This window comes from Meleagris gallopavo, chromosome 26, assembly GCF_905368555.1.
Source record: "Meleagris gallopavo chromosome 26, MGAL_WU_HG_1.1, whole genome shotgun sequence".
NCBI lineage: Eukaryota > Metazoa > Chordata > Aves > Galliformes > Phasianidae > Meleagris > Meleagris gallopavo.
The window spans coordinates 2,898,746-2,922,166 of record NC_139429.1 but is presented as its reverse complement, the minus strand read 5'-3'; the positions used below and the strand labels follow the sequence as shown (position 1 = coordinate 2,922,166).

At 42.0% G+C, this 23,421-nt stretch overlaps 2 protein-coding genes across 4 annotated transcripts in view; one reads left to right on the top strand and one right to left on the bottom strand.

The window, feature by feature from the left end:
* The window catches only part of SCN3B (sodium voltage-gated channel beta subunit 3), a 63,952-nt gene that overhangs the window by 25,018 nt on the left and 15,513 nt on the right, over positions 1 to 23,421 (bottom strand). For all 3 annotated transcript variants that reach the window (XR_014879712.1, XR_014879713.1, XM_085209394.1), the window contains exons 4-5: positions 20,628 to 20,762; positions 3,612 to 3,789 (exon numbers count right to left, since the gene is read on the bottom strand). The gene's annotated coding sequence lies outside the window, so the exon portion shown is untranslated. The remainder of the gene's footprint in view (positions 1 to 3,611; positions 3,790 to 20,627; positions 20,763 to 23,421) is intronic.
* ATP12A (ATPase H+/K+ transporting non-gastric alpha2 subunit) lies at positions 5,951 to 23,125 on the top strand. The gene is made up of 23 exons (XM_003212695.5): positions 5,951 to 6,217; positions 7,957 to 8,097; positions 9,426 to 9,485; positions 9,924 to 10,127; positions 10,653 to 10,766; positions 10,951 to 11,085; positions 11,621 to 11,738; positions 12,348 to 12,616; positions 13,404 to 13,602; positions 14,058 to 14,167; positions 14,453 to 14,587; positions 14,870 to 15,062; positions 15,459 to 15,634; positions 15,975 to 16,111; positions 16,767 to 16,917; positions 18,652 to 18,820; positions 19,571 to 19,725; positions 19,811 to 19,934; positions 20,208 to 20,353; positions 20,607 to 20,740; positions 21,613 to 21,714; positions 22,385 to 22,476; positions 22,614 to 23,125. Exons 1-23 carry the CDS (start codon positions 6,209 to 6,211, stop codon positions 22,640 to 22,642), a joined length of 3,102 nt encoding a protein of 1,033 aa, XP_003212743.1. The 5' UTR covers positions 5,951 to 6,208; the 3' UTR covers positions 22,643 to 23,125.

The following is a 23,421-nucleotide window of genomic DNA, read 5'->3' as shown; positions in this document are numbered from 1 at the left end:
ACGTGACTGCTATTGAAAGCTGACAATCTCAGAAGGAAATACAATAAAAATGAAATATACACATGTTCTCTGAAATATCTCTAAAGGTATAATTGAGAAGGGAAAGCTCTCTTTCCATCCACACCATTTAAAGCAGCCTGCTGAATTCCACTACAATATCACACGTAAGTGGGAAGAAAATAAAGGGAAGAAAAGGACACAACACACTCTATTAAATGCTTCAATTGATTCCTACCACTGCTCTTACAACCTACCCAGTTTTCTGGGAATGCAGATGCAAAGGCAAAACGAAAAAATAATTTTAAGAACAGCCATTTTAAAACATGCTCCACTCTTCTCTTCGCTGCTGAAGCCCACCTCTCTCAATGCCCACTCCAACACTGGCAATGTAAGCTTTGCTCCCTGCCTGCAAGCACAGTCCCAGGTGGGAATAGCAAACAGAGGTCAATCTGCATCCATGCAATGGTCACTGGCTGTCAGGTCTTGTAAACCATGAGCCATCACTTCGTCAGTCCCAGCCTTTGGCCTTGCAGACTGTGACTAAAGGTCCAGACTTGCTCTGCCAGCAGCTGTTGCAAGCTGTGAGCCAGCATCTTGGCATTCTCAGCTGACATACTCATCCCTGCTGTGCTCACAAACCGTCATTTTCTGTTAGTAGAGCTCTTGGGTGACATGACATCAATGCAGAGCCATCACGGGATCAAAAAATAAATAAAATCCATCTGTTTGAACAACCCACATTCAACCAACTGATTCATTTTTAATCACTTTCCAATAGAGGTCAACCAGCCAGTAAACATCTGGCTGTGGCACCTCAGCAGCTTTACAATGTGAATTATCTCATAGTCAACATCGTGCCCTGCTGTATCAGTTCTCAATTGCTTGTACAGTCACGTTAGTCCAATGACCTGCTTTCCATCATAAAAATAGCAAGAGCCACAAGACCAAAGAGCTCTTGCAAGAACTTCAGGCCTAATAATGGACAACATCCTTCCAGTGGCTGTGTATGGAAATCTTTGCTAACCATAGAATGCTGTTACTTTACACCACTGTTTAGAAACAAGCACTGCACACACCAAATATTTTACAAGTGAAACTCTGCCCCAAAGCTTCCTTTCCTATGCTTGCAGAGGTGCTTTAGGGTAAACATACCTTTGTGCTACCATCCACTTTCTCTTCCCATGTGCCCAACTTCAGCTGCACACGGGTCTATATTCACATCTTTCTCTTAACTCTTCCTTTTTCATCCCATTGCACAGTTGCCTTGCCCCTGTCACTTGATGGGCTGTGACATCTCTCAGGAATGAGGTTGGATATGTTGTTGTAGAGGACTGAATGTAGACTGCAAATACAAGTCAGCTGTGCAAGCTCCAGATATACTGGTTTGGAATACCTGACTGGCACGTTATAGAGCATTTTAAAAGGAAAAACGTATTAAAACATAACAAAAGACTGAAATTATTAAATTCCTATAAATTACATATAATTGCAAATGAAACACTGAAAACATCAGAATGTTTAAAGAAGAAAAGCTTTCAGCCCTAAACAAACCTCTGGGCAGCACCAGGCAGTCGTAAAAAGGAGGAAGTTCAATTTTCCTAATTCCTTTAATACTACATTCTGGAAGGTTTGAGTAATGGTTCATATCACCAGTGCTAAGAAGCAGGAAGAAAATCCAAGATCTTGTGCCTCACCTGTGGCTTCTATTTATTTTTTTCCGCTCAGAAACATAACATTTCAACAGATTGCTCGTTTCATATTTATCAAAGGCACGTGAAGGGGCTTGGCTGAGTCCTGCACCCCACCCCGACCCACAAAAAACGTGCAAGTTTTACTTCTCTTTTTGAACTTCCTTAAGGCAGGGAGCAGCGAGTTCAGCAGTCAGCAGCACGCTGTGAAAGACAGAGCTCTGCAGCTCCCTGCTTCACACAACCCACAGTCACTTTGGGTGTAGCACAAGGCAGTCGTGGCTTCTTCATGATCCACCTGAAAAGGTCTCAAACGAGCAATTCTCCACATTAAAAAGCAGCTCAATATCTATGACTGCCTTGTTGTAGAATTTAAGATGAAACTCTATAAGCAAGGACTAGAGATAACAAGACCAGTCGCTTCTTCCATGCCTGCCTCTTCTTCGGATAAAGGGAAGAAATAAATGATGTATTGAAAAATATGCATGAAATGATCTATTTTATCTGTGCTATCGCTTGTGGATACACAAAAATCAGCTCAACAACGCGTGAGCTCCAAAATGCATCGAGGTGCAGCAATTCCTTTTATAGAATGGAGATAAAACTTTCTCTCAAGCTACACCAGCAGTGACTGTACCCTGTCTTTAGGGACAGAAGGTCAACTACTGCTATTGAGGCAGACTACAGTTCTACTTAAAGTGCCATCTTAAAAGCTGAGTACCTGATAATTTCATACTCTTCTCTGATAAACAAGAAAGCAAATGATGAAAGAGCACAGAAATGCATCTTTCCATGAACTCCATGCAGTGAACACAACTTGTTCAGCACTGAAGGCAGGTGCTGCAGGCACTCAGACACAGAGCACTATATGGGCAGTATCAATACAAGAATAACATTCATCACATGCACCTATGGATTGCAGTTTAACATCTTTGACTTCAGGATAAGAAGATTTAACAACAGCTTTTCCCTCTGCTCAGAGCTCTTCCTCTCCCTGAGTAAGGAAGAGGGGAATCCTCCCAGCTTTCTACCTTTGCTAATGGAGGAACCCAGAAGGTGTTCTCAGCCCAACAGCCACTGGAAGAAGCTGGCTGCACACAACCCATCCCCACAGCACATCCACATACCTGTCAGCAACGCCTAACCTCTCTACAGTTCTATTCTGCCTTTGAAAGATGACTTTAGCAGGATGAAATGCTCGTCTGAACTTCAGATCTGGTTTTACCTTTACAATGCAAGATAAAAAGCAGCACAACACATTGCCCTACAACCAGAGATAGGCGTGTACTAAGGCAACAAGAAGTGCACGCTGTACCCCAAAACCATATTTTTGCTGCTGTAAAACAATGAATAAAGAAGGAAAGCACTGAGCACAGAGGCTGCTGTGCTCCCTCTGCTGCTCTCCCAGAGGAAAGGCAACAAGTCTTGGGAAAGCAAACAAGTAATACGTCTACCACCACCCAAACCTGCATCTTCTAAAGCTGCACAGTGCCCATTTTGCAAATGCAGGCTCAGGAGGCATGTAAATAAAACTCTAATATTTCCAAGGGTAAACATCTGCAGAAGAAAAAGGCAGGCAAATCCATTCTACTGCTTCTTTACTCCAAAAGCTTTTACAACCATTTTCCCCTTCTCTGCACAAGCAGAACAAATACAAGACCCTGAGTCTTGTACCAGCAAGCCTGCAGCCTTCACACAGTACAACAGACATCTCGGCACAATAAACAGCCAAACATTCTCGTTTGTCCTTGTGCAGCACTTGCTAACAGACATAACCTTAGAACAGGATCAAAATAAGACAATATTTTAGAAAGGACAATTGCTATTTTTCTAGACCAGTGTTTAGAAATCAGAACAACACGCATTTATTTTACCTTCAAACCAGAGCTCAGCTCTGAGTGTTGAGACACACTGGGAACTCACATGATGATTACAGCTCTCTGGCACAGGCAAGGGTTTTATTCCTCTCGATGCATGTCACATCTTGCCAAACCAAGGGAAAAACACTTCACTGCCAGAATTCAATGGTCTATATGCACTTGTCCAGAACTGCAGCCTGGCTCCTCACCTGGGCTTTATTTCTGATACTTTTGCAGCAGGGCTAAACAATAAAAAACAAGATCAGTGCTCCCAACAGTGGGATATTACACTGCCCAACCACAGTATGTTGGTTCATAACATGGGATTTGCCTTTTATAGCACTTCTCGTTGGCACTTTGTAATTTACAAGGAAAACAACCATTCCAAAAGTTAACAAAACCCCTGCCACTGAGCTTTTTAACCATCAGTTTCTTATTTTTTAACTTGGCAACTCATAACAGACCATTTGTTAGCAAGGCAATCCCAGGTCAATACCTTGTATACTATTACACTATGGCACTGTCACAGGGCTTTCTCAGTTTAATTAATTTTCTACGAGAACTTCCTTTAGTAAGAGATACTTCAGTGTAAATGCTGCAGCTAGACCAAAGCATACAGCCTGCTTTGGTGCCAAACACTTCTCTAACTGCATTTCTAACATTTATCCTCAGGCAAAAGTCATCATGACTTTGAGAAGAGAAATGCAAAACCTGCCAAAATGACCCAGATGACATCCTAAATCACAAATTATTACTTATTTCCACAAGTCAATTGACAGCAGGATACTATATACATTCCTGTGTTCCACCTACCAGTTATTCCTCAGAGATGGATTGTGAATCCAGGTTCCCAGTTAAAAATTACCAGTGAAGAAGTCAAGTATGCTATCCTATTTCCACATTCTCCAGCCTGCTGACTTCACTAATAAATCTGAAGGATAACACAACGACATGTCTGGATGGCACTTCTCTACTTCCAAGTATGTGTTTGCCTTTGAAAGCCCCTCATTTCCAGTATCAGCATGAATTTGGTGCCAAATCTGCTCACCACAATTCTTGATCCTCGTGGTTCCAGTGCCTTGGTAATGGGCATCACACTGGATGCAATCAGTGTGTGTTCTTGTATATGGCACATATTATGAAATCTCAAATGCTTGTACATGTATGAAAAGGTTTCTATTCGAGCTCCAGGATACGATCCAATTCTCAATAAAATAAACAGGAGAAACTGAATGTGAAACCTTTCCAGGTGTACTTCTGTATCTTGCATAACATCCTAAGATTGAGAATGCCATGGGAAAAGACCAATAGACGTAAACTGAGAAATATAAACAGCTTTACTTATAAATATGATAATTATTTAAGAAGGATAAGTACGACACTACTTACTGGAGCCCATCTATAATTTGAACACGGATTTGTTTATGCTGTTTAAGTAGTAAGGGATGTTTTTTGCTTGTCTTCCCTACCAACAGCTTATTCATCTGGCTTGAAATGGCCACTGTTAGTTTCTTCTAACATGTCATATCTCTTACCACAGTTTCAGTCACCTGCTAAGGACTGTGGTACCTCACAGCATCTCAGACGATGCAGTTTTAAGCCCATGAATCACGCAGTGCAGAACACCAACTGCTGCAACCTTGTGCTTTGAGACCAGTTCTGCCAGGCAGATGAAAGACACTCTTCCCCAAAATAACGTTAAAGCACAGAGAATATTTCCACATGTATAACTTTGTATTAATTCAGTAAAATTGCAGGGATGTAGAAAAAGTTAATGTTACTTCTGACTGATGAGATAGAGTAGGCATCAAGTGTGTCATAAGTCTTTATGACTCCCATATGGAAGCTTGTAATTCGTACAGACCATTTACATGCAGTATTTGGGTAACTGCTCTTACTGAAAATGCACTTGGAAGTTATTTCTTTCAGTTATGCATGAAAGTTAAAAACCACAATAAATGCAATCCACAAATAAAGAGTGAACTCCAAATTGAGAAACTTGATGGAGCTTTGCTCCACTAAACCCCCAGTACATACAGGGCACAGATCTGGCTTCTAGGGACCCTAGGCAGCACACACAGAGCATCACGCCAGCTGCTAGGAGGCACAACACATGCACAGACTTCCTTTTCTCCAGCAGACATTGCTGTAACAGCTGAATATGCAAAGGGGAGTCCAGTGCTGGAAAGCCTGTGAAGGAAACTCTTTGCTTCTAGCAAGATGAATAATACACCTGTTCCCTAGTCATGAGCAAACACTACAAAGGAATAATTAGAAACTATCTGACCTGAAACCCACATGCCCATTACTGTGGTATTTTTCCACCTACTACAGGTGAAACAGAAGATGGGCTGGACCTGGAAGGGGAGGGGTGGAGTGGCAGCACAAGATGCTGATTTATAAAGCACCAGCAAACTGTGCTCTTTCTCCACAGGCTCTGGACAACGAACTCGTCCTGTCTGAAGGATGCCAAAACACAAGCAGGATTCCAGCTAACATCTGCTTGTCAACTGAGAGGGAACTACCACCCTTGTGAGCTTTTGCACTGCAACAGCCAGAAGTGCTCTGAGTTCCACTTTTCTCCTGTTGGGCTTTTGCTTTTCATCTGGAGCTTTTGGCTTGGCTGCTTCATTGCATCTGGAAAGGAATAAGCTCACCAAGATGGTAAAGGTGAGTACAGACTGTTCACCAAAACTGCTGCTACTATGTGAGTTTCTTCCTATTAACAAGCTCTGATTTAATTTATATGTATCAGAAATATGAGCAAAGCAAGAAATGGAATTGATACTAGAAACTATTGGGCATCCAGTCTTAACGACTAAGGTTGTCAGTCTATATAAGTACACACTTCCAATTCTAAAATGTGAAGAGTCCAGATTGGATAGAAGACACCTCCAGGAATGGCTAGTATTGTAATCAAGATTTTCATGAACAATAACTTCTTTGCAAATGCCAAAATCTGAGATTTTATGAAAATTTGAAGGTTAGAGGTTATACGTACATCATGCACAGCAATCAACAGAATTAACTAACTTCACTAATTTTCTTTCTTCTTCTCCTCCTGCTAGGTTGTCATGATAGACAGTTGCTTTCTCTATCTTGGTCTCTCTGCAGGAGATTTGAAAAGCCAAACAGATCTTTGAGTTGGATAGTTGAAGGGAAGAGTAGGAGTGTAAAGGAAGAATCCCAGTAGATAAACCAGATTGTGTGTCTTTGGTGCGATTCAAAATTTAGAACGCCCTGTAATAGAGATGTTCTGTATCTGGAATATTTATCAAACAAACTCAAGTGCTTCAGGCTTGTAATTGCCTGAACCACTCACCAGCTCTTAGCTTTTCCCTTCCTCAAGATAAAACGTCAATATTTCAACATTCCTTTAATTAAAGGGCATCTGAGGACAGGAGGTCAGTTTGGAGTTCAGAATAATAGTAAGCAATGGGATGTCCAAACTTATTCTTCCCTTGTTGTTTCCATCACTTAAGCTGTCTGATTTAGGCTTTATACAGGATATCTACTTTCACTCACCTGAAATATTTCCTTTGTGAGAACCTAAAAACAACAAACGTCCTACAAAATGTGTGTGCACCTATCAGCAGCACAGCAGCACATCCATCCCACCAGTAAAGCACACCATCAGATAAGATCCAGCATGACTCTCATGAGACTCTGATGGTTAATCTCTAAGGAAGCCTCTGAAATGGGGTCAACCAATAGTTCTTCCAAGGAATGGCATGTAATTTACAAGATAATTAGGATCTGGAACGTTATGATTATAGAAGCTGGCAAATGGGCAACACAGGAAGTCTGCCCTTCAGAGTGCAGTGTTAACGTAAAGTTAGGAGGATGCAACCCTCCTGAAGTTACATTATCCATAAAGCAGAATGTCAGAGGTTATTTACCTGTTACTAGATTGGCCAGTATGAATGAACAAGAAGTAACAGGCTTGGTTCTGCCTGGCAGCCCGATAAGGTGTTTGCCTCCATTTTATGTCATCTGATGTAAAGGTATAAATGATAATTTTAATTGAAAATAACAGTGAAGTCATGTATCCAAAAAGCTGTAGGAACAGCCAAAGAAAAAACTTCTCAATTTTTTTTTCTTCTTTCTCCTTTTCCACTCCATGTTAATTTTGCTGAGGTCCCGGGCAGCATTCCCACACTTTGTGTTAGATCATAAAACACTGAAAGCGTTGTGCTCTCTAAAGGAATCACTGTAATTGACAAATGCTGAAGACCTGATTGTGAGCGTTGTAGTACTTGCTATGGGGATATAAGGACAGGGATAGCACTCAAAGTTGCTGGGAGAAAGAAACAGCAGCAATTCCAACTTAGCAAAGAAATAGAAGGACTTGTCAGAGTCTGATTTGTGCAGGTGCATGCAACAAAGCTAAAACCTTCCTTCTTCCACAGAAAAAGTCTGATGTTTACTCAATTGAGATCAATGGGCTAAAAGATCTGGAAAAAACAAAGACTGAAGATGAAGAGAAGTGCAAAGACCTGAAGGGCAACAAGAAAAAAAAGAATGAAGAACTAAAGAAAGAACTGGACCTGGTGAGTATTGCTAACGCCACGTCAGCTGGCAGGAGAGCCTCAACCACTGTTTGAATGAATGCTGGTGAAGGGGAGTGCCAATGCTGAAAATCCAGCAGGGAGAAATAAGCTTCCTTACACCCCTGAAGTACGCCTGAAAAAAAGCTGTGCAGGATTAATATCTGTAACAAAAGGGTGGTTCTGACTTGATGAAGCCAATGTTGGTACGGAGCAGCGCATCCCTTCCGAGGTCTGTACTTTTCCAGATGGAATTACTATAAACTGCCTTCTCTCAGCTGACATTTACACAGCCAGCCAGGAAGCAGAAGGAAGAGAGGAGCAAAACATCTTGCTCCAGAGATTGCTAGTAGATCTAGAAGCATGGCTCAGCTTTACAGTTTTCTCCCTGCAATGTACTTCAAGGAACGAGTGCTAAGCTCAAGCAACCTGCTTTTCCTTCTGGCTTGCTAGGGACCTGCTGGCTGGGTTTGGAAAACTCACTTCCTCCATGCATGCTTCAGTTTCCCAATCTGAAACATGAAGTTAATTATTCTGACCTCTTTTCTGAACTGCTTTAAGAACAGCTCACAGCAAAGGCAATGCATGAGTTAGGCAGTATTTCAAAGGTAAGGAAATCCCCAAACGAGCAATCAATTTCTCCATCATCTTTCTGAGCTCTATTCAGTCCCAGCTAAATAATTCTCAATGCATCTCATCTTTGCCACCGGGGATGTAACAGTACTCTCATGTTTCTAAAGAGAAATCAAAGCACAGACAAGTTAATTGACTCATCTGAGCAGCAATGAATCATTCTGTGAAAACAATGGTGAGAACTCACAAATTCTTGGCTTCTAAACCTCTGTTCACCACAAGATGTAATTGGGTCAGCAATACCACAGCGGTGTCACTGCAGGGAAAGGAGAAGAGCTTTCTGATTTCCCTCTCCCATGCCTCTTTCTTAACTGTGCTTAGGATGTGTTGCCTCTTTCCATGAGACCACAGCAAATCATTTCATTCCCTCGTCACTTTATCAGTTAAGCTTCTTGACTCCACATTAACACTGACATTTATGGTGAAACCCATTTTTGTCCAGCAGAAGACAAGTGTTGTAAATGCTTTGTAAGTAGTAAAATAGGAGCAAATGCCAGAGGTGTGAATATATAAGAGGAGATTTGTGCTTTTTCTGATTTTTCTGAAACTATACTGTTTGTTTGTGGAAGTGGGATGTCATGCTAGCAACTGGAGCCATAGCTCCAGATCCAGGCACTTTGAGCCACCTCCAGATCCTGATACAAAATTTACAAGTCTGCTGGTCTGCTTACTGTCATTTTCTTTCTTTTGGAATCCAGGATGACCACAAACTCAGCACTTCACAACTGGAGGAAAAGTACGGTACGAGCATTGACAAAGTAAGTCCATAGGGCATCATTAAGAAACTTCCTGATTCAGATGCCTTCCTTTACCTCTGGCTAATCCAAAGCTGCTTAGAGGCAGTGGGAAAGCATTCAAATTGGCAAACTGACAAAGATGCACTCATGGATGCATGCATGCATAATCACAGTGCACCAGCTCCCAGTTAAGCCTCAAACAAACAGCATCTCAGTGCACAGCACTGTCCTGACCACCATGTTCTCATCAGGACCACAGCTTTTCTGAAGGTATTCAAAGTTCACCACAGGTCATTTTTCACTAGCAGTGTCACTATCCTGAAATCACAACCTTTGGAAATCAAAGGTGCAGGTTACCAATCCATAACACCAATAACGTTTAGGAAACAAACAGCATACACTTCTTTTTTCTCAGCTGAGCTAAAAAGCTGTTTTCTGTGACCCCATTTACTTTTGCAGGGTCTCTCCAGCGCAAGAGCAGCAGAGATTCTGGCTCGCGATGGTCCCAACTCACTCACTCCTCCCAAAGCCACTCCTGAAATTGTTAAGTTCCTCAAGCAGATGGTGGGAGGGTTTTCCATCCTCTTATGGATAGGAGCTGTCTTCTCCTGGATTTCATTTGGCATTCAGTTGGCTCAGGGAGCTGAATCAGCCTTTGACAATGTAAGTGTTTGAATAACTACAAAGTGAGTATGTGACCCTTTGACAATCTAAGTAACTTGAATACTACTTCATAGTTACTCAGTAACAACCAGGAGGTCTTTTGTTCTTTTAGGACTCTCCCTTTACTACTGAACATTTCTGCTAAATACCTGACATACCACTTCTAAGAGCGCCTGTCCAAAGGTTTTATAACTCCTGCCTGTAATCATAACACTTGAATATGCTGGAATCTTTTACTTTAATTCTCTGCTAGGAATATAATTGATTCAGGTTCACGCTAGGTTTGATTTAGAGAAGATTTTTAGAGACACAGGACATTTATCATTATAACTTTTTTTTTTATACCCCAGCTTTACTTGATTGATAAGAAGGCAAAACTTGAAAGCTCTTTTCTTAATTTTCTTTTAGTCTGCCTCAATACTTCACTTTAAGTCTCCTGAAACCATACAGAACGATATGATTTACTCCATCAGAGGAACTAAGCATATACTTTCAACTAACTGGATTATTTCTTTCACTGATTAGCTCTACCTTGGTGTAGTCCTTGCAGTGGTCGTCATCCTCACTGGTATCTTCGCTTACTATCAGGAAGCAAAAAGCACAAACATCATGGCTAGCTTCAGTAAAATGATTCCACAGGTAAGAATAACAAGCATTTCTTTTGAGATGAAGGCTCATACTGATAACACCTTAAAAATGACTGAAGTGGAACTTTATATATAAGCACCTCACATACAAGCAATAAGCACGACTTGAATCTACCTCTTGGTTGGGCGTTTAGAGGGTAGCACCATGCTCATTTTGGTCATACTTTGTCCTTCAGCAAGCTCTCGTCATAAGAGATGCAGAAAAGAAGGAAATGTCAGCAGACCAGCTGGTAGTGGGAGACATTGTGGAGATAAAGGGAGGAGACAGGATCCCAGCAGACATTCGTCTGATCACTACTCAGGGGTGCAAGGTAAGCAATGCTTTGTAGAACACACTGAAAGTGTAAGAATAGTTGAGAGGCTTTTATGACACAAACTACTTCTGCACACCTAATATGAGTCATTAGAGCTTTAAAATGTGACAACATGTAAGTTGTGGAATGCAGAAGCTCTACTGAGATGCTCAGCTCATGCCATACTAACATACTAACCCCCTTCCTGAACACCAGAACAAGCCATTGTGGCCATAGTATGTTCTAGCAATACTCTGCCACGGCAGCAGCAGACATAGCAACACTGCATTACATGTCTGCAGAGACCTGGAGTGAGGTCTTTACCTTTCCTTTCAGGCTGCCACTGAAAACCCCACCAACAAACACACAGCATGGGCTGAACCAATTTCCTGCTGAAATACATTCCTACAGTGTCAATGGCAATCGTCTTATAGAACAGCACTGAGAGATGATGGCTGTCACCTGCTATTAAATGTGCTGCAGCCTTCCTTCTGGGCTGTATGTAACTGCACGTTACTGACTTTAACATGGGCATGTCTCCGTTTCATTAAAGGTGGACAATTCTTCACTCACAGGGGAATCAGAGCCACAGTCCCGCTCCTGTGACTTCACCCATGAGAACCCCTTGGAGACCAGGAATATTGCATTCTACTCCACCACCTGTGTGGAAGGTGTGTAGCAACAAAGACCTCCAGAAATGGCACCTGTAGAGAGTGCTGCATAATATTTTTTAACTCATTTTGAACTATTCTGCCTCAAGGAATTCCAGAAAGATTTGGCTGCTATAAGAAATGGTTTCCAAAGGACACCAAAATAAAGCCTGCAGCACTGAGCTGGTCATTCAAGCAGCGAGACCTTTGTTTTAACACCTAGACTGGTTACGGGTGCAACCAGCATTAATTGCAGTTCTATTGTGGTCTTTCAATCATCACCTTTAGAAATGACAAGTTGCAGAAGCCTTTATGTACTTGTGGATGCTTCTGTGAAAAGGCTCTGTACACTTGAAGGTATTGTTCCTGTTCTCAGAACTAAAAGGTATGTGTTGTACCTAACAGACCATCTGCTAGGAAACTGCACAGTGCCTTGGGTAATGCTGCATTCCTACTGCGACACCTTAGCAAAGGCTAAGGGAAATGGATTTTGTCTTTCTTTCCCTTTCTAAAGCAAAATAAGTAATTCTGGGGTGAGGTCTCAGCCACGTTAAGGCTGAAAGGGGTCTTTGTTAATCAATACTGTGTAGAGAAAACAGTCTTGGAGCTGATGGACTTATTTCTTTGCAGGCACTGCTACTGGCATTGTAATCAACACTGGGGACCGCACGATCATTGGGCGGATTGCTTCTCTTGCATCAGGAGTAGGAAATGAGAAAACACCCATTGCTATTGAGATAGAACACTTTGTCTACCTGGTGGCAGGAGTGGCCATTTCCATCGGTGTCCTCTTCTTCATTATTTCTGTATCAATGCGATACAAGATTCTGGACTCCATCATTTTTCTCATTGGCATCATCGTGGCAAACGTGCCAGAGGGACTGCTAGCCACAGTAACAGTGAGTCTGAGTGTGAATTCACTGGTCGCCACTCGTAGTGCTTCAGTCTCTACCACAATTCATCTCCTTTAACTTCAATACAGCATAACACTAAAAAACAGATTACCTGACTTGAGATGAGGTGGGGTGTTTTTCTTTCCATGAAACTGATAGGACAAACATTTAGGAATTCTGGCATAACTGAGCTATTAATCCGAGCTTCAGCACAAAAATTCAGCTCTAAACAATGGTCTTGAAATATTGTTCTGCCTCAATTGCTAAGCAGTGTGATGATGTGAGTCATTCCTCCACAACCTGTTCCTATTTGGAAAGGAAGATATTGTACCCTAAAAGTTATATGAAAATTCCACTTACTAATATACAAAAATGGTCTCTACAATCCCCAGCTAAGAAGCGGCAGAACTGCTAAGCATTGTTAGCCCTAAAGCACACCAACAATGAACTGCAGTGATGAAGAGCTTCACTTCAGAATTTATTAAACTAGGAATTCCCCCAACATTGCAGGTTCTTCCATCTTAGACAGCCTCTTAACTGATACAGCACTCATCACTATCAGCAGGCAACCAGGTTGCTTTCATTAACACATGTACTTTTTCTTAGTTTCACATCTGAGCTAAATAATGCTTTTGCAATGCAAAATTGCAGCCACCAAAAGATGACTTTTTAAAAACATGCTCTCTTTCAGAAAAGCAACAACGTTAAAAGTAGAAGTCTGTAGCTTGCTTGCATCATTCTTTAATGGTACCTCACTGGCAGCAAACTGAACTTCTTGCTTTACCTCTGCCAGGTGAGCCTGTCACTGACAGCCAAACGGATGGCAAAGAAGAACTGCTTGGTGAAGAACTTGGAAGCTGTGGAAACGCTTGGCTCTACTTCCATCATCTGCTCTGACAAGACAGGGACCCTCACGCAGAACAGGATGACTGTTGCCCACCTCTGGTTTGATAATCAAATCTACTCAGCTGATACCAGTGAAGATCAAACAAGTAAATATGGCAGTGGGGGATCTAGAAAAGGGTGGCTATGTGGGATGTTTCCCACTTACAGTCTGTCTAATTGATGTCAATGAGGATTTCTGTTCAGAGATGAAACAGACATACCTCCCTGCCACACACAAGTGCAGCATGCAATAGGAAAATCCCTTCTTTGCCACATAGAGATGAGAACAAAATAATTCCCATCACAGAGGTTCTAATTCCAAGTGCACTCACTGACACTGAATTTAGGAGGGAAATAAACACACAAACTTTATCTAAGGAACTTTGCCAGAACTGCTAGCTGATTGCTGTAAGGTGCCTGTTTAAGTGTTTTTCTGTAACAAAACCTATCAAAGGAACAACCTTATTCTGCAAACAATTCAATCCTGTTGTTTCAAACTTGAGCTTTTACTTCTACCACATACTACGCTAAAGGATGCTGTAATCCTTTTGCTTCTTTTCAGCCCAGCCTTTTGACCAAAGCTCTCCATCATGGACAGCACTATCAAAAATTGTAACTCTATGCAACCGAGCAGAATTCAGACCAGGACAGGAGAATCTTCCAATAATGAAGGTACTGCTTCACATCAGCTTCTTTCTCTTCCTTTGGAAGAGCAATACATACAAGCTGTTCTACTTAGCTTCAGTCTCCTCTTACACTTAACACTCCAACCTTCTAACTCACCATTGGCTATAAACTCATCAAAAAAATCTAAGGCAAATTTTTAGCACAAGGCTTTTTGGGGAACAACTACTGCTTTATCACTGCTGCTCAAGCACACAACATCTTATAGAAACACGTAAGAAAGAGGTGCAGAAGTATATGTGCTATCAGCTGTCCCTTCTCTCACCCTTACAGAGAGTTGTGGTGGGTGATGCCTCCGAAACAGCCCTGCTGAAATTTGCAGAAGTTGTTCTGGGTGATGTCATGAATATTCGAGCACGGAACAAGAAAGTGGCTGAAATTCCCTTCAACTCTACCAACAAATTCCAGGTGCGTTTCAGTTTTTTTTTGGAAACAGGCCAAACTGCTTCCAGCTTTCAGTGTTTCTATCAGCATATCCAATGCAACAGTTGGTGACCTGGAAGTTTTAATGGGTGAATTCAATGACAGGGAAAATTTAATCTCCAGTAACTGTAGTTCATTCCATTTAATGAAAAGAATGATATGTAGAAAAGGAGAATAAATACTATTTCTGTGCAAAGTAACCAAAAAAATGGAAACAAATAAGGATTGTATATGCTTTTTCAAATGACTTCATACTGTGGCACACAGCTCTCCATTCACGAGACTGATGATCCCAACGACAAACGTTTTCTGCTGGTGATGAAAGGTGCCCCAGAGAGGATCTTAGAGAGATGCAGCACCATCATGATCAATGGGAAAGAAGAACCACTGGACAGTGAAAAGGCAGAAGCTTTCCAAACAGCATACATGGAGCTGGGAGGCCTAGGAGAAAGAGTTCTTGGTGAGTCCTAAATAGAGGGACTGTAAGAGAACTGCAGTGCAAAATGGGGAGTTTAAATCCTGGTTTGAGCACAGTGTGTCTGGACTTCATTCCCCTTGCAGTGAAGGATAAAAAGCAAAGTGTGCTACCTTCTGTGCAGACTGCTAAAAACTCACTGCCATGCTGCCAGCTCCCTGTGGCAGGGATGCTCTTATTGCTATATACTGATGTCAATCTGAAACACTGTGCAGCCAAAACAAAGTTACAACAGCAGGTTAAATAATCCTCCATAGAAAGCAAATGGTTAAATGCACCAGAATTTTATAGGCAAAAGAAAATCTGATGCTAAGCTTTAGCGAGCTCTCTTCTTTCTTTCATTATTTCCTGTACATTCTGTCAACCTACATCTCCTTTCAGGTTTCTGTCACCTGTACCTGCCTGAAAATGAGTTTCCAGACACCTACACATTTGACACAGATTCCATGAATTTCCCCACATCCAATCTATGCTTTGTTGGGCTCTTATCCATGATTGACCCACCTCGTTCCACAGTGCCAGACGCTGTCTCAAAGTGCCGCAGTGCTGGGATCAAGGTAGGGATCTCACAATATTCGGACAGACTGTAACCTCAGTATATGAATTCATATAGAAAAAGTTTCTTTATTCTGCGTTGTTCCAGCCTTACTGCTCATGACAAAGCTTTTTTCACAGCTCTGATAAAATGGTGCCAATAACAAGAGGTAGAGAACTGAAATCAATACAGAGCTTATTAATTAATAGCCACTACCTGTCTTTGTTAAGTAAATAGCACAGCTTTCCAAGTTCAGATTCTAAACTGTTTCCTGGTCTAGAACAATAGACATTTCACCTAATCACTCTGCATCCACAGCATGTACGTTTGTCACTCACTCCTAGCACTTGTCCCTTCCTCAGGTTATCATGGTCACTGGTGATCACCCAATCACTGCTAAAGCCATTGCCAAAAGTGTGGGCATCATTTCAGCCACCAGCGAGACGGTGGAAGACATTGCGAAGCGTCTCAACATTCCTGTTGAGCAAGTCAATAGACAGTAAGAGCAGCAGAGCATCTGGGATACCTATTGCCTTCATTTTCTGAAAGCTATGCCTTCCTCTTCTATAGTGCTTTTAGCCAAACTCTACATCACAGCCACCAAGCCCATCGAACGTGCCTCTCTACCTGAGTAATTCTGTGCTTAGACCAGGGCTCTCACCTGCGCTCACCATTGGAAAACACTGGTGAATAATACTTTGCAGATCTCTGCTGTCACTGCACAACTGACTAAACATGCACACTGAAAACCAAAATTCAGTATCTTCTGTGGTGCTGGAGGATGACCTGACCTCCACTCTAAGTTCCTCTTTCACCATTGTAAAAAACAAAAAAAACCAAACATTAAAGATTGTTAGAGATGTCTTCCTCTTCCACTCTCACCCCCCATCCCTCAGAGTACTCTTTAAAATGCATTTGCTGTTGTTAAGTCTACTCTGGAGGAAGCTCTGATTACTTCCCTCTGTATCTAGGTAACTAATTCAGTCTGGATTTCTGCAGCAGCTTTCATTCAACACCTGCTGATTAACAACTAACGCTTCTGAAATTAACTCAATTTGCTGCCTTTCCTTACTGTTAAGCTGCATTCATTCTACGAGTGCGCTGTTCTCTATCTAAGCCTTTTGATTTGGAGACATACCCATGGCTATTCACAGGGAGGCTACAGCAGCAGTAGTGAACGGGATGGAGCTGAAGGACATGAGCTTGCAGGAGCTGGATGAAATTTTGTGCAACCATTCGGAGATCGTCTTTGCACGGACATCACCCCAACAGAAACTGATCATAGTGGAGGGCTGCCAAAGGCAGGTAAGAGGTGTACAAGCTTCTGCACAGACACTGCTCTGGTGTATTTCCACAGGTATCATCCCCCAGGTGACAGTGGAAGGCAATTTCCAGTGCACTCTGAGCTCTGTTCGTACTGCTCTCACTGTGCGAGAGCAGCATCCCACAGATTGCCACAAGCACCGTCTTCTCTGGATAGAACCCAAGTTATTTGAATTCCTCCTACAGACTCTGAACTCCTACTGACAAAATGAGCTTCTCCAAAGCATGAATGCCTTAGAGCTGTGCTGAGGGGTCTGACAGGCTTGCTGTAATTCAGAGGAGCTGCTGCTGGGATGCACAGCAAGCGTCCTGGGTAGAGTCTTGCACACTCTTTGGGAAGGAGCCTTCCCCCAGGAATTCTTTAAACCCAGATCAAAGCCACATATTACCACATCCTCTCATCTTATCTCTTGTGGCCATTTAGACCCATGTACTTCCCTCCCACAGGAATGTTTAGACAAGAAGTAAGATATGAATCCCACAAAATGTCATAGCATGATTTATCCGTGACCAACCCTTATCTATGTTACTTTCAAAGACTGCAAAAGAACCCTCAGTAAGCATGAATCTGAGGCAGGATTTAAAGAGGGATTGTCCCGCTCACAGGCAGCATTATGTAAGAGAGCATGGAGTGCAGCCAGCACAGGAGGCACAAGGAAAGAAATTACATATATAGCGTTCCAAGGAAGATGCAGATTGTCATTCAATGATTTTCCCCTCTGACGCATCTTCCAAATAGATGCTGCAAATCAAAAACAACACTACCACCATGCCTGAACTTCACAGGGATGGAGACCCAGCACAAGCCATTATTTCATTTTTGTAATTATGCCAGCACTAAGCTTTCCAATCAGCATTAACAGCTCTTCAAGTGTAAGCCTGAACTGCTTTCAGAGAAGAGAGGAGGAAAAAAAAAAAAAAAAAAGGATAAAAATCTTCCCGTTAAATCTCATTTTTATTTATTTATTATTTTTTTTTGAATGCCCTTTGGCAGACAGAGGGTAAACGTGTTCTGTACTGCTTGGACACCCACACCCTCAGTGGATGGAGAAGGACGCAGAGGAATGCCCTCCCTTCCCCCTCTTGAGCCACTCAGTCTACACGCTGCCTTTAGCACTGAGAGCTTCTAAGCTCTTCTGCCCATGGCAATATTTATCAGTAGTGACACTGTGCTAAATCCCCAAAGGGACAGGACGTTCGGTATTTGCTTTAATCAGTTTGTCAGGCTTTTTCCCCACTCAGAACACTGTGTTGCTACCCAGCTGTGAGCTTTTGCAACAAGCAGGACAGGACCCTTCACTGCAGTAGATGGTTTCATTAGAAGATAACAAAGAAGCTGAACTGAATAATCAGTTTTCCATCTTTTAGATTCCTAACATGGCATATCAATGGTCAGAGTTGTTGGGATAGCATGCAAAGGGTCTCTAGTGATCAGTTACACGATTTACAATTAAGATTAAAACCAAGTGAGTCCGTAAGCACTGCACAAAAGTAAAAGACAGATCATGTGGGGTCCTTGAATTTCCCATTTCTCTCTGCTATGGAGGCAACCAAGACAACACAGAGACACCTATTTAGCCATCTGCTGCACACAGTCTGAGCCTACCATATTAATTCTAGAGACTTACAGACTGGAAGGGTGCTGAGAGCTTCCTCAGGGGAAGAAGGCACCACATCCTCTACAAACCCACATTATGATCCTTCTGTGTGTTGCAGGGCGCAGTCGTTGCCGTGACTGGAGATGGAGTCAATGATTCCCCTGCTCTTAAAAAAGCAGATATTGGAATCGCTATGGGCATTGCTGGTTCTGATGCAGCTAAAAACGCAGCTGATATGGTACTGCTGGATGATAACTTTGCTTCTATAGTCACAGGAGTGGAAGAAGGTAAAAATAATGTTGCTACCTCTTTTCTTAGCTGAAAGCAGCTGATAGCCACACAGCACTGGCAGGTCAGTCCTCCTGATCCTGCCCTCCTGCACCCCTCTCTACAGACAGCTCATCTAACTCCCTTATTTTCATCCTGGATTTGGAAATAGGATTTTGGTATTTGGAAAAAAAAAATAAATAAATGGGAACTGCTTCCATCCAAAGACACTACAAAGACAATAAGGAAATCATTCTGCTCTTGCACATACTTGCTAAGTAGAGCATTGGTTTGCTATCTCTGCTTGTTCAAACTCCAAACAAAAGCATTTCTCATCTTGCTCCTATGCAGTCTTTATCATCATAAAGATACAAGCTGTTTTCTTTACGTTTTAACCTTAATGCTTGCTCACACAGAGTCCTTACTGTGCTACATCCAAACACACTCTGCTTCTCCAGCTGCAAAGTGCTCATGGTTTGCATTAAAACCACAGCGTGCTGAGAAATGGGAGTTTTCCTCCATCTTTCTCACTGAAAGAGACTTTAATTTAATTAGAATTTTTCAGGAGGGTCAAAGGGAAGGTAGGTTAACAGTTTGGGGTAAAAAAAAAAAAAAAAAGCACCTTAAAACGTATGAGGAAGTACATGAGGAGAACACACATAAGCCATTACTGCTTTCACTTAAGTTAGTTAAAAAAAGTAAGGTTTTGGGTTGTTTTTCTGAAAACTGTTGGCAATCAGCTGTTACAGAAGTGTTTCCTTTTCCTCCAGGCCGCCTGATCTTTGACAACCTAAAGAAAACAATTGCCTACACTCTGACTAAGAACATTGCTGAGCTCTGTCCCTTTCTTATCTACATTATTGCCAGCATTCCAATGCCCATTGGCACCATCACCATCCTATTCATTGACCTGGGAACAGACATTGTAAGCTGCTGCCTCAGAGCTGAATAGAGAAATATCCTCACAAGTGACAGAAGACAGGGACCCTGATGGTTTATTTCTGTTACAGATCCCCTCTGTTGCATTAGCCTATGAAAAAGCTGAAAGCGATATTATGAACAGGAGACCTCGAAACAAGAAGAAAGACAGGCTGGTGAACGAGCAGCTGGCTATATACTCCTATCTGCAGATTGGTAGGTTGGCCCTCTCTCCATAACGCCATCTTGCATCAGTAGAATGAGATAAAAACAAGTTCTTTCACTTTTTAGAAAAGGGGAACATGAAATTAAACCACTACTCCTATGTTTTGCTTCTTCCTTATTTCTCTGGTCTAGTATTAGATATGGAGGTTGGTGGCTCTGCCTGCAGCAAGGGGGGTTGGAGCTTTATGATCCCCGAGATCCCTTCCAACCCAAGCCATCCTAAGATTCTCTGATGTAATTGATTCTCCCTCTTTGATTTTGCAGGCATCATGCAGTCAGTGGGAGCCTTCGTGACGTATTTTACAGTATATGCAGAACAAGGCTTCCTCCCTTCCACACTGCTTGGCGTTCGAGTCGACTGGGAAAACAATGCTATTAATGACTTTGAGGACTCTTATGGACAGGAATGGGTAAAGAAGCACCAGAACATCTTTACACCGTGTCTTTAAAATTCAATACTACTCTCCGAAATACAAGATTAAGAAAAGAAAGGGAGGCTTAAATGTAAACACTGGCCCAAATCCAACCATTGCACACCTTAATCTGGAATAACTGAGTTTATCCCTTTGTAACGGAAATCCTCCTGCCAAGGTTTACAGTTGCTTCCACAATACAGGAGCGTTGGATATAACACAGCTGTTTGTTTTTCCCTTTGCCTTGCAGACTAAATACCAGAGGACGTACCTGCAGTGGACCGGCTACACTGCTTTTTTTGTCAGCATCACCATTCAGCAAGTTGCAGATTTGATTATCAGGAAAACAAGAAGAAATTCCATTTTCCAGCAGGGTCTTTTCCGGTAGGTTTTGCTGGTCCTTTACCTGGCAGGTGGAAGGATAAATTAGCCCACCGCTAATTAGCTCAGTGATTTGCCCCCTCACATTCAGTCGTTGAACAAAGACTAAATGTGGATTCAAGCCATTGTTTGACAAACATTTTCTCACACTTCGCCACCCCCTTTTCTGTCTCATGATAGGAGTTTTCCTTAAGTAAAGGCTTTCTTCTGTTTAATCTGAAAACACATCAGCCTAAAGACTCCGTTCATTAAAATGTTTACTATGAAGAAGTTTCCTCCCCAGATTATTTTCTTAATTCTTATCGATTTATCAGTACTTAGGTCACTTGAACTTCAAGCTAACTTCAGCCTGCCAGGTAAGGAGACACCAGCTGGTCCAATAGTGCTGGCTGCCCTTTGCAACGGGCTCTGTACCTGTAAATCCCATGAAAGCCAAGGAATTAAAAACATCTAGTGGGATGGAGGCTGCATGTAAAAGCTGGTATTTAGTCAGAGTATTTCTGATAGGAAAGCAAACTGGTTTTCTTTCTTTATCTGCAGATACAGAGCCTACACCTATGTATTTTTCCTTCTTCCATTTGCATTTGAGTCACAATGAGCACGTTCACATTGCAAGTAGGAGACATGAGTAATGCAGGCAGCAGGCCTGCCTAAAGCTAGCTCTGCTCTAGGTAGGTCAGGAATGGGAGCAGGAAAGACATGGGAATATGAGATGCGTGGCAATGCTACAGAGCCCACCAGTTCCTACACACCACACTGCTCCCCATCGATCTCATGCAGGTCGTCCAGGCCAGTGATCAGAGCCTCAGGAAGGCACAGCCTTTGCAGTGTGCTGTGGAATCAGCTTTAACTACTTCTCTGTGATTTTCTTACAGGAACAAAGTCATCTGGGTGGGTATATTTTCCCAGATAGGAATTGCTCTGATTCTCACCTATGGTCTTGGACACGTTACAGCCCTGAACTTCACACCTCTGAGGTGAGTTCTGATGCTGGCACGCTTCCCTTTCCTTTTCCCTTTCCAGACATAGACTTACCATTCTGCCTGAACCCACAAATGGGAGAAAAATGCCCACACAGGACAGTTTTAGGATAAATATTTATGAATATTCATTACAAACAGGATGGACAATTTTTTTTGACCAAAAAGGGAATTATTTTCATAGCTTCTATGAAGAATACATTACTTTTTTTCTACTGAATTTACTGCAGAGAATTCAGAAACTTTCTCGTGTAGAACAAACACCCAGATTTTATCCAGCGTCACCAACATTTTGGTGAGATTATATAACATTTTACTTAATTTTATGCAAGCAACTTCTATTTTAAACATATAACTGTCAGAAATGTTCCATTTTTCTGACATCTTCAGAGACTGTAATGCCAGCAGGCAACATTTCCTTCTGAATAGTATCCAGAATTCATTAATTAATTCAGTTAACTACTTACACTTGGGCAGCTTGTGGCAACCTAATCTTATTTCTAATCATTTAAGTGCTTAAGTTACAGGGGAAAAAAAAAAAACAACAACAAAACAGCACGAAATCTAGATTTCCTTTTAGTGAAATCAGACAGCGTAGAGAGAGGCCTCAGAAATTCAGCTTGGTGGTTTGATGCTTCTGAATGAGAATCTCTTCTCCCACTCCCAGGTTTCAGTACTGGTTTGTGGCTGTACCGTTTGCTGTCTTGATATGGGTCTATGATGAGGTCCGTAAGCTGTTTATCAGGAGATACCCAGGAAGTAAGTAGGATTTATTTCCTGCATTTAGCTGTCCTTTCCTCCACTGCCGCTCACTCACCTGACTGACAGACAACTCAAAATGGACCATTTGCCCCCAGAGCTCCAAACATCACTTTTTTCATCCTCTCCTCTTGCAGGTTGGTGGGATAAGAACATGTATTACTGAGTCCGTCCTTATCGCTGGACTTCTTCCTCCTCATGGAGAGCTGCTCCTCCACCTCACACAGCCTCTGCTGCTCCAATGTCCTGTCTGTGCAATACCAAGTATACACTGGGCTCTCCCCATGAAGAAATTTCATGAATTTCATGAAGAATTAAGGACTTAAGAGGCTGGCAAGTAACCTCCCGCTGTACTGTAAAGACAATGCTTGTCTGAAATTGAAATGCCATCTATTTTTGTAAAAAGAATGACTTTCCCTCATCCAAGGATGAACCTGGAGAGCACTCAGAGAGGAAAACACAAAGAAAAACACAACAGAAAAACTTAATGTAAGGCATTAATTTGCACTAGAGGGGTTGTTTGCTTATTTTCTTTTTGTTTTGTTTGTGCAACTGAATTCTAAGCAAGTGCATACACGGATCTGTATTACCTTGCTGAGAGTAGTAACACTGTATAGGAAAAATTTGATAATAAAAGTATTTTCCAGAAGACAGTTCTCCACCTTATTTTTTGATAAAGACTAAGAGAGTGAAATGGAAAGGGACGCACTGAGAAATGCATCTGGAAGACCAAGGCACAGCCAGTCCATTTAAACATCTTGCAATTCTGTGAGTGTAGAATGCTCAACACTCATTTTCTAAGAGACATCATCTCCATGGCAAAGTAGACCTTCATACTCATAGGCACTGTTATAGAGCTGCCTGAGACCAGGTCTTCAATACGGGCATTTTTATTAGAGAAGAAATGGGGACAGCAGAACTGCCTTTTGCAGGAAAAGGAGAGAA

What these genes read in the sequence shown, in the direction of transcription:
- ATP12A (XM_003212695.5), top strand. An exon ending in TGGAGGGCTGCCAAAGGCAG is followed by an intron (nt 16,918 to 18,651) that starts GTAAGAGGTGTA and finishes TGTGTGTTGCAG; the next exon opens with GGCGCAGTCGTTGCCGTGAC. An exon ending in TTCCAGCAGGGTCTTTTCCG is followed by an intron (nt 20,741 to 21,612) that starts GTAGGTTTTGCT and finishes ATTTTCTTACAG; the next exon opens with GAACAAAGTCATCTGGGTGG.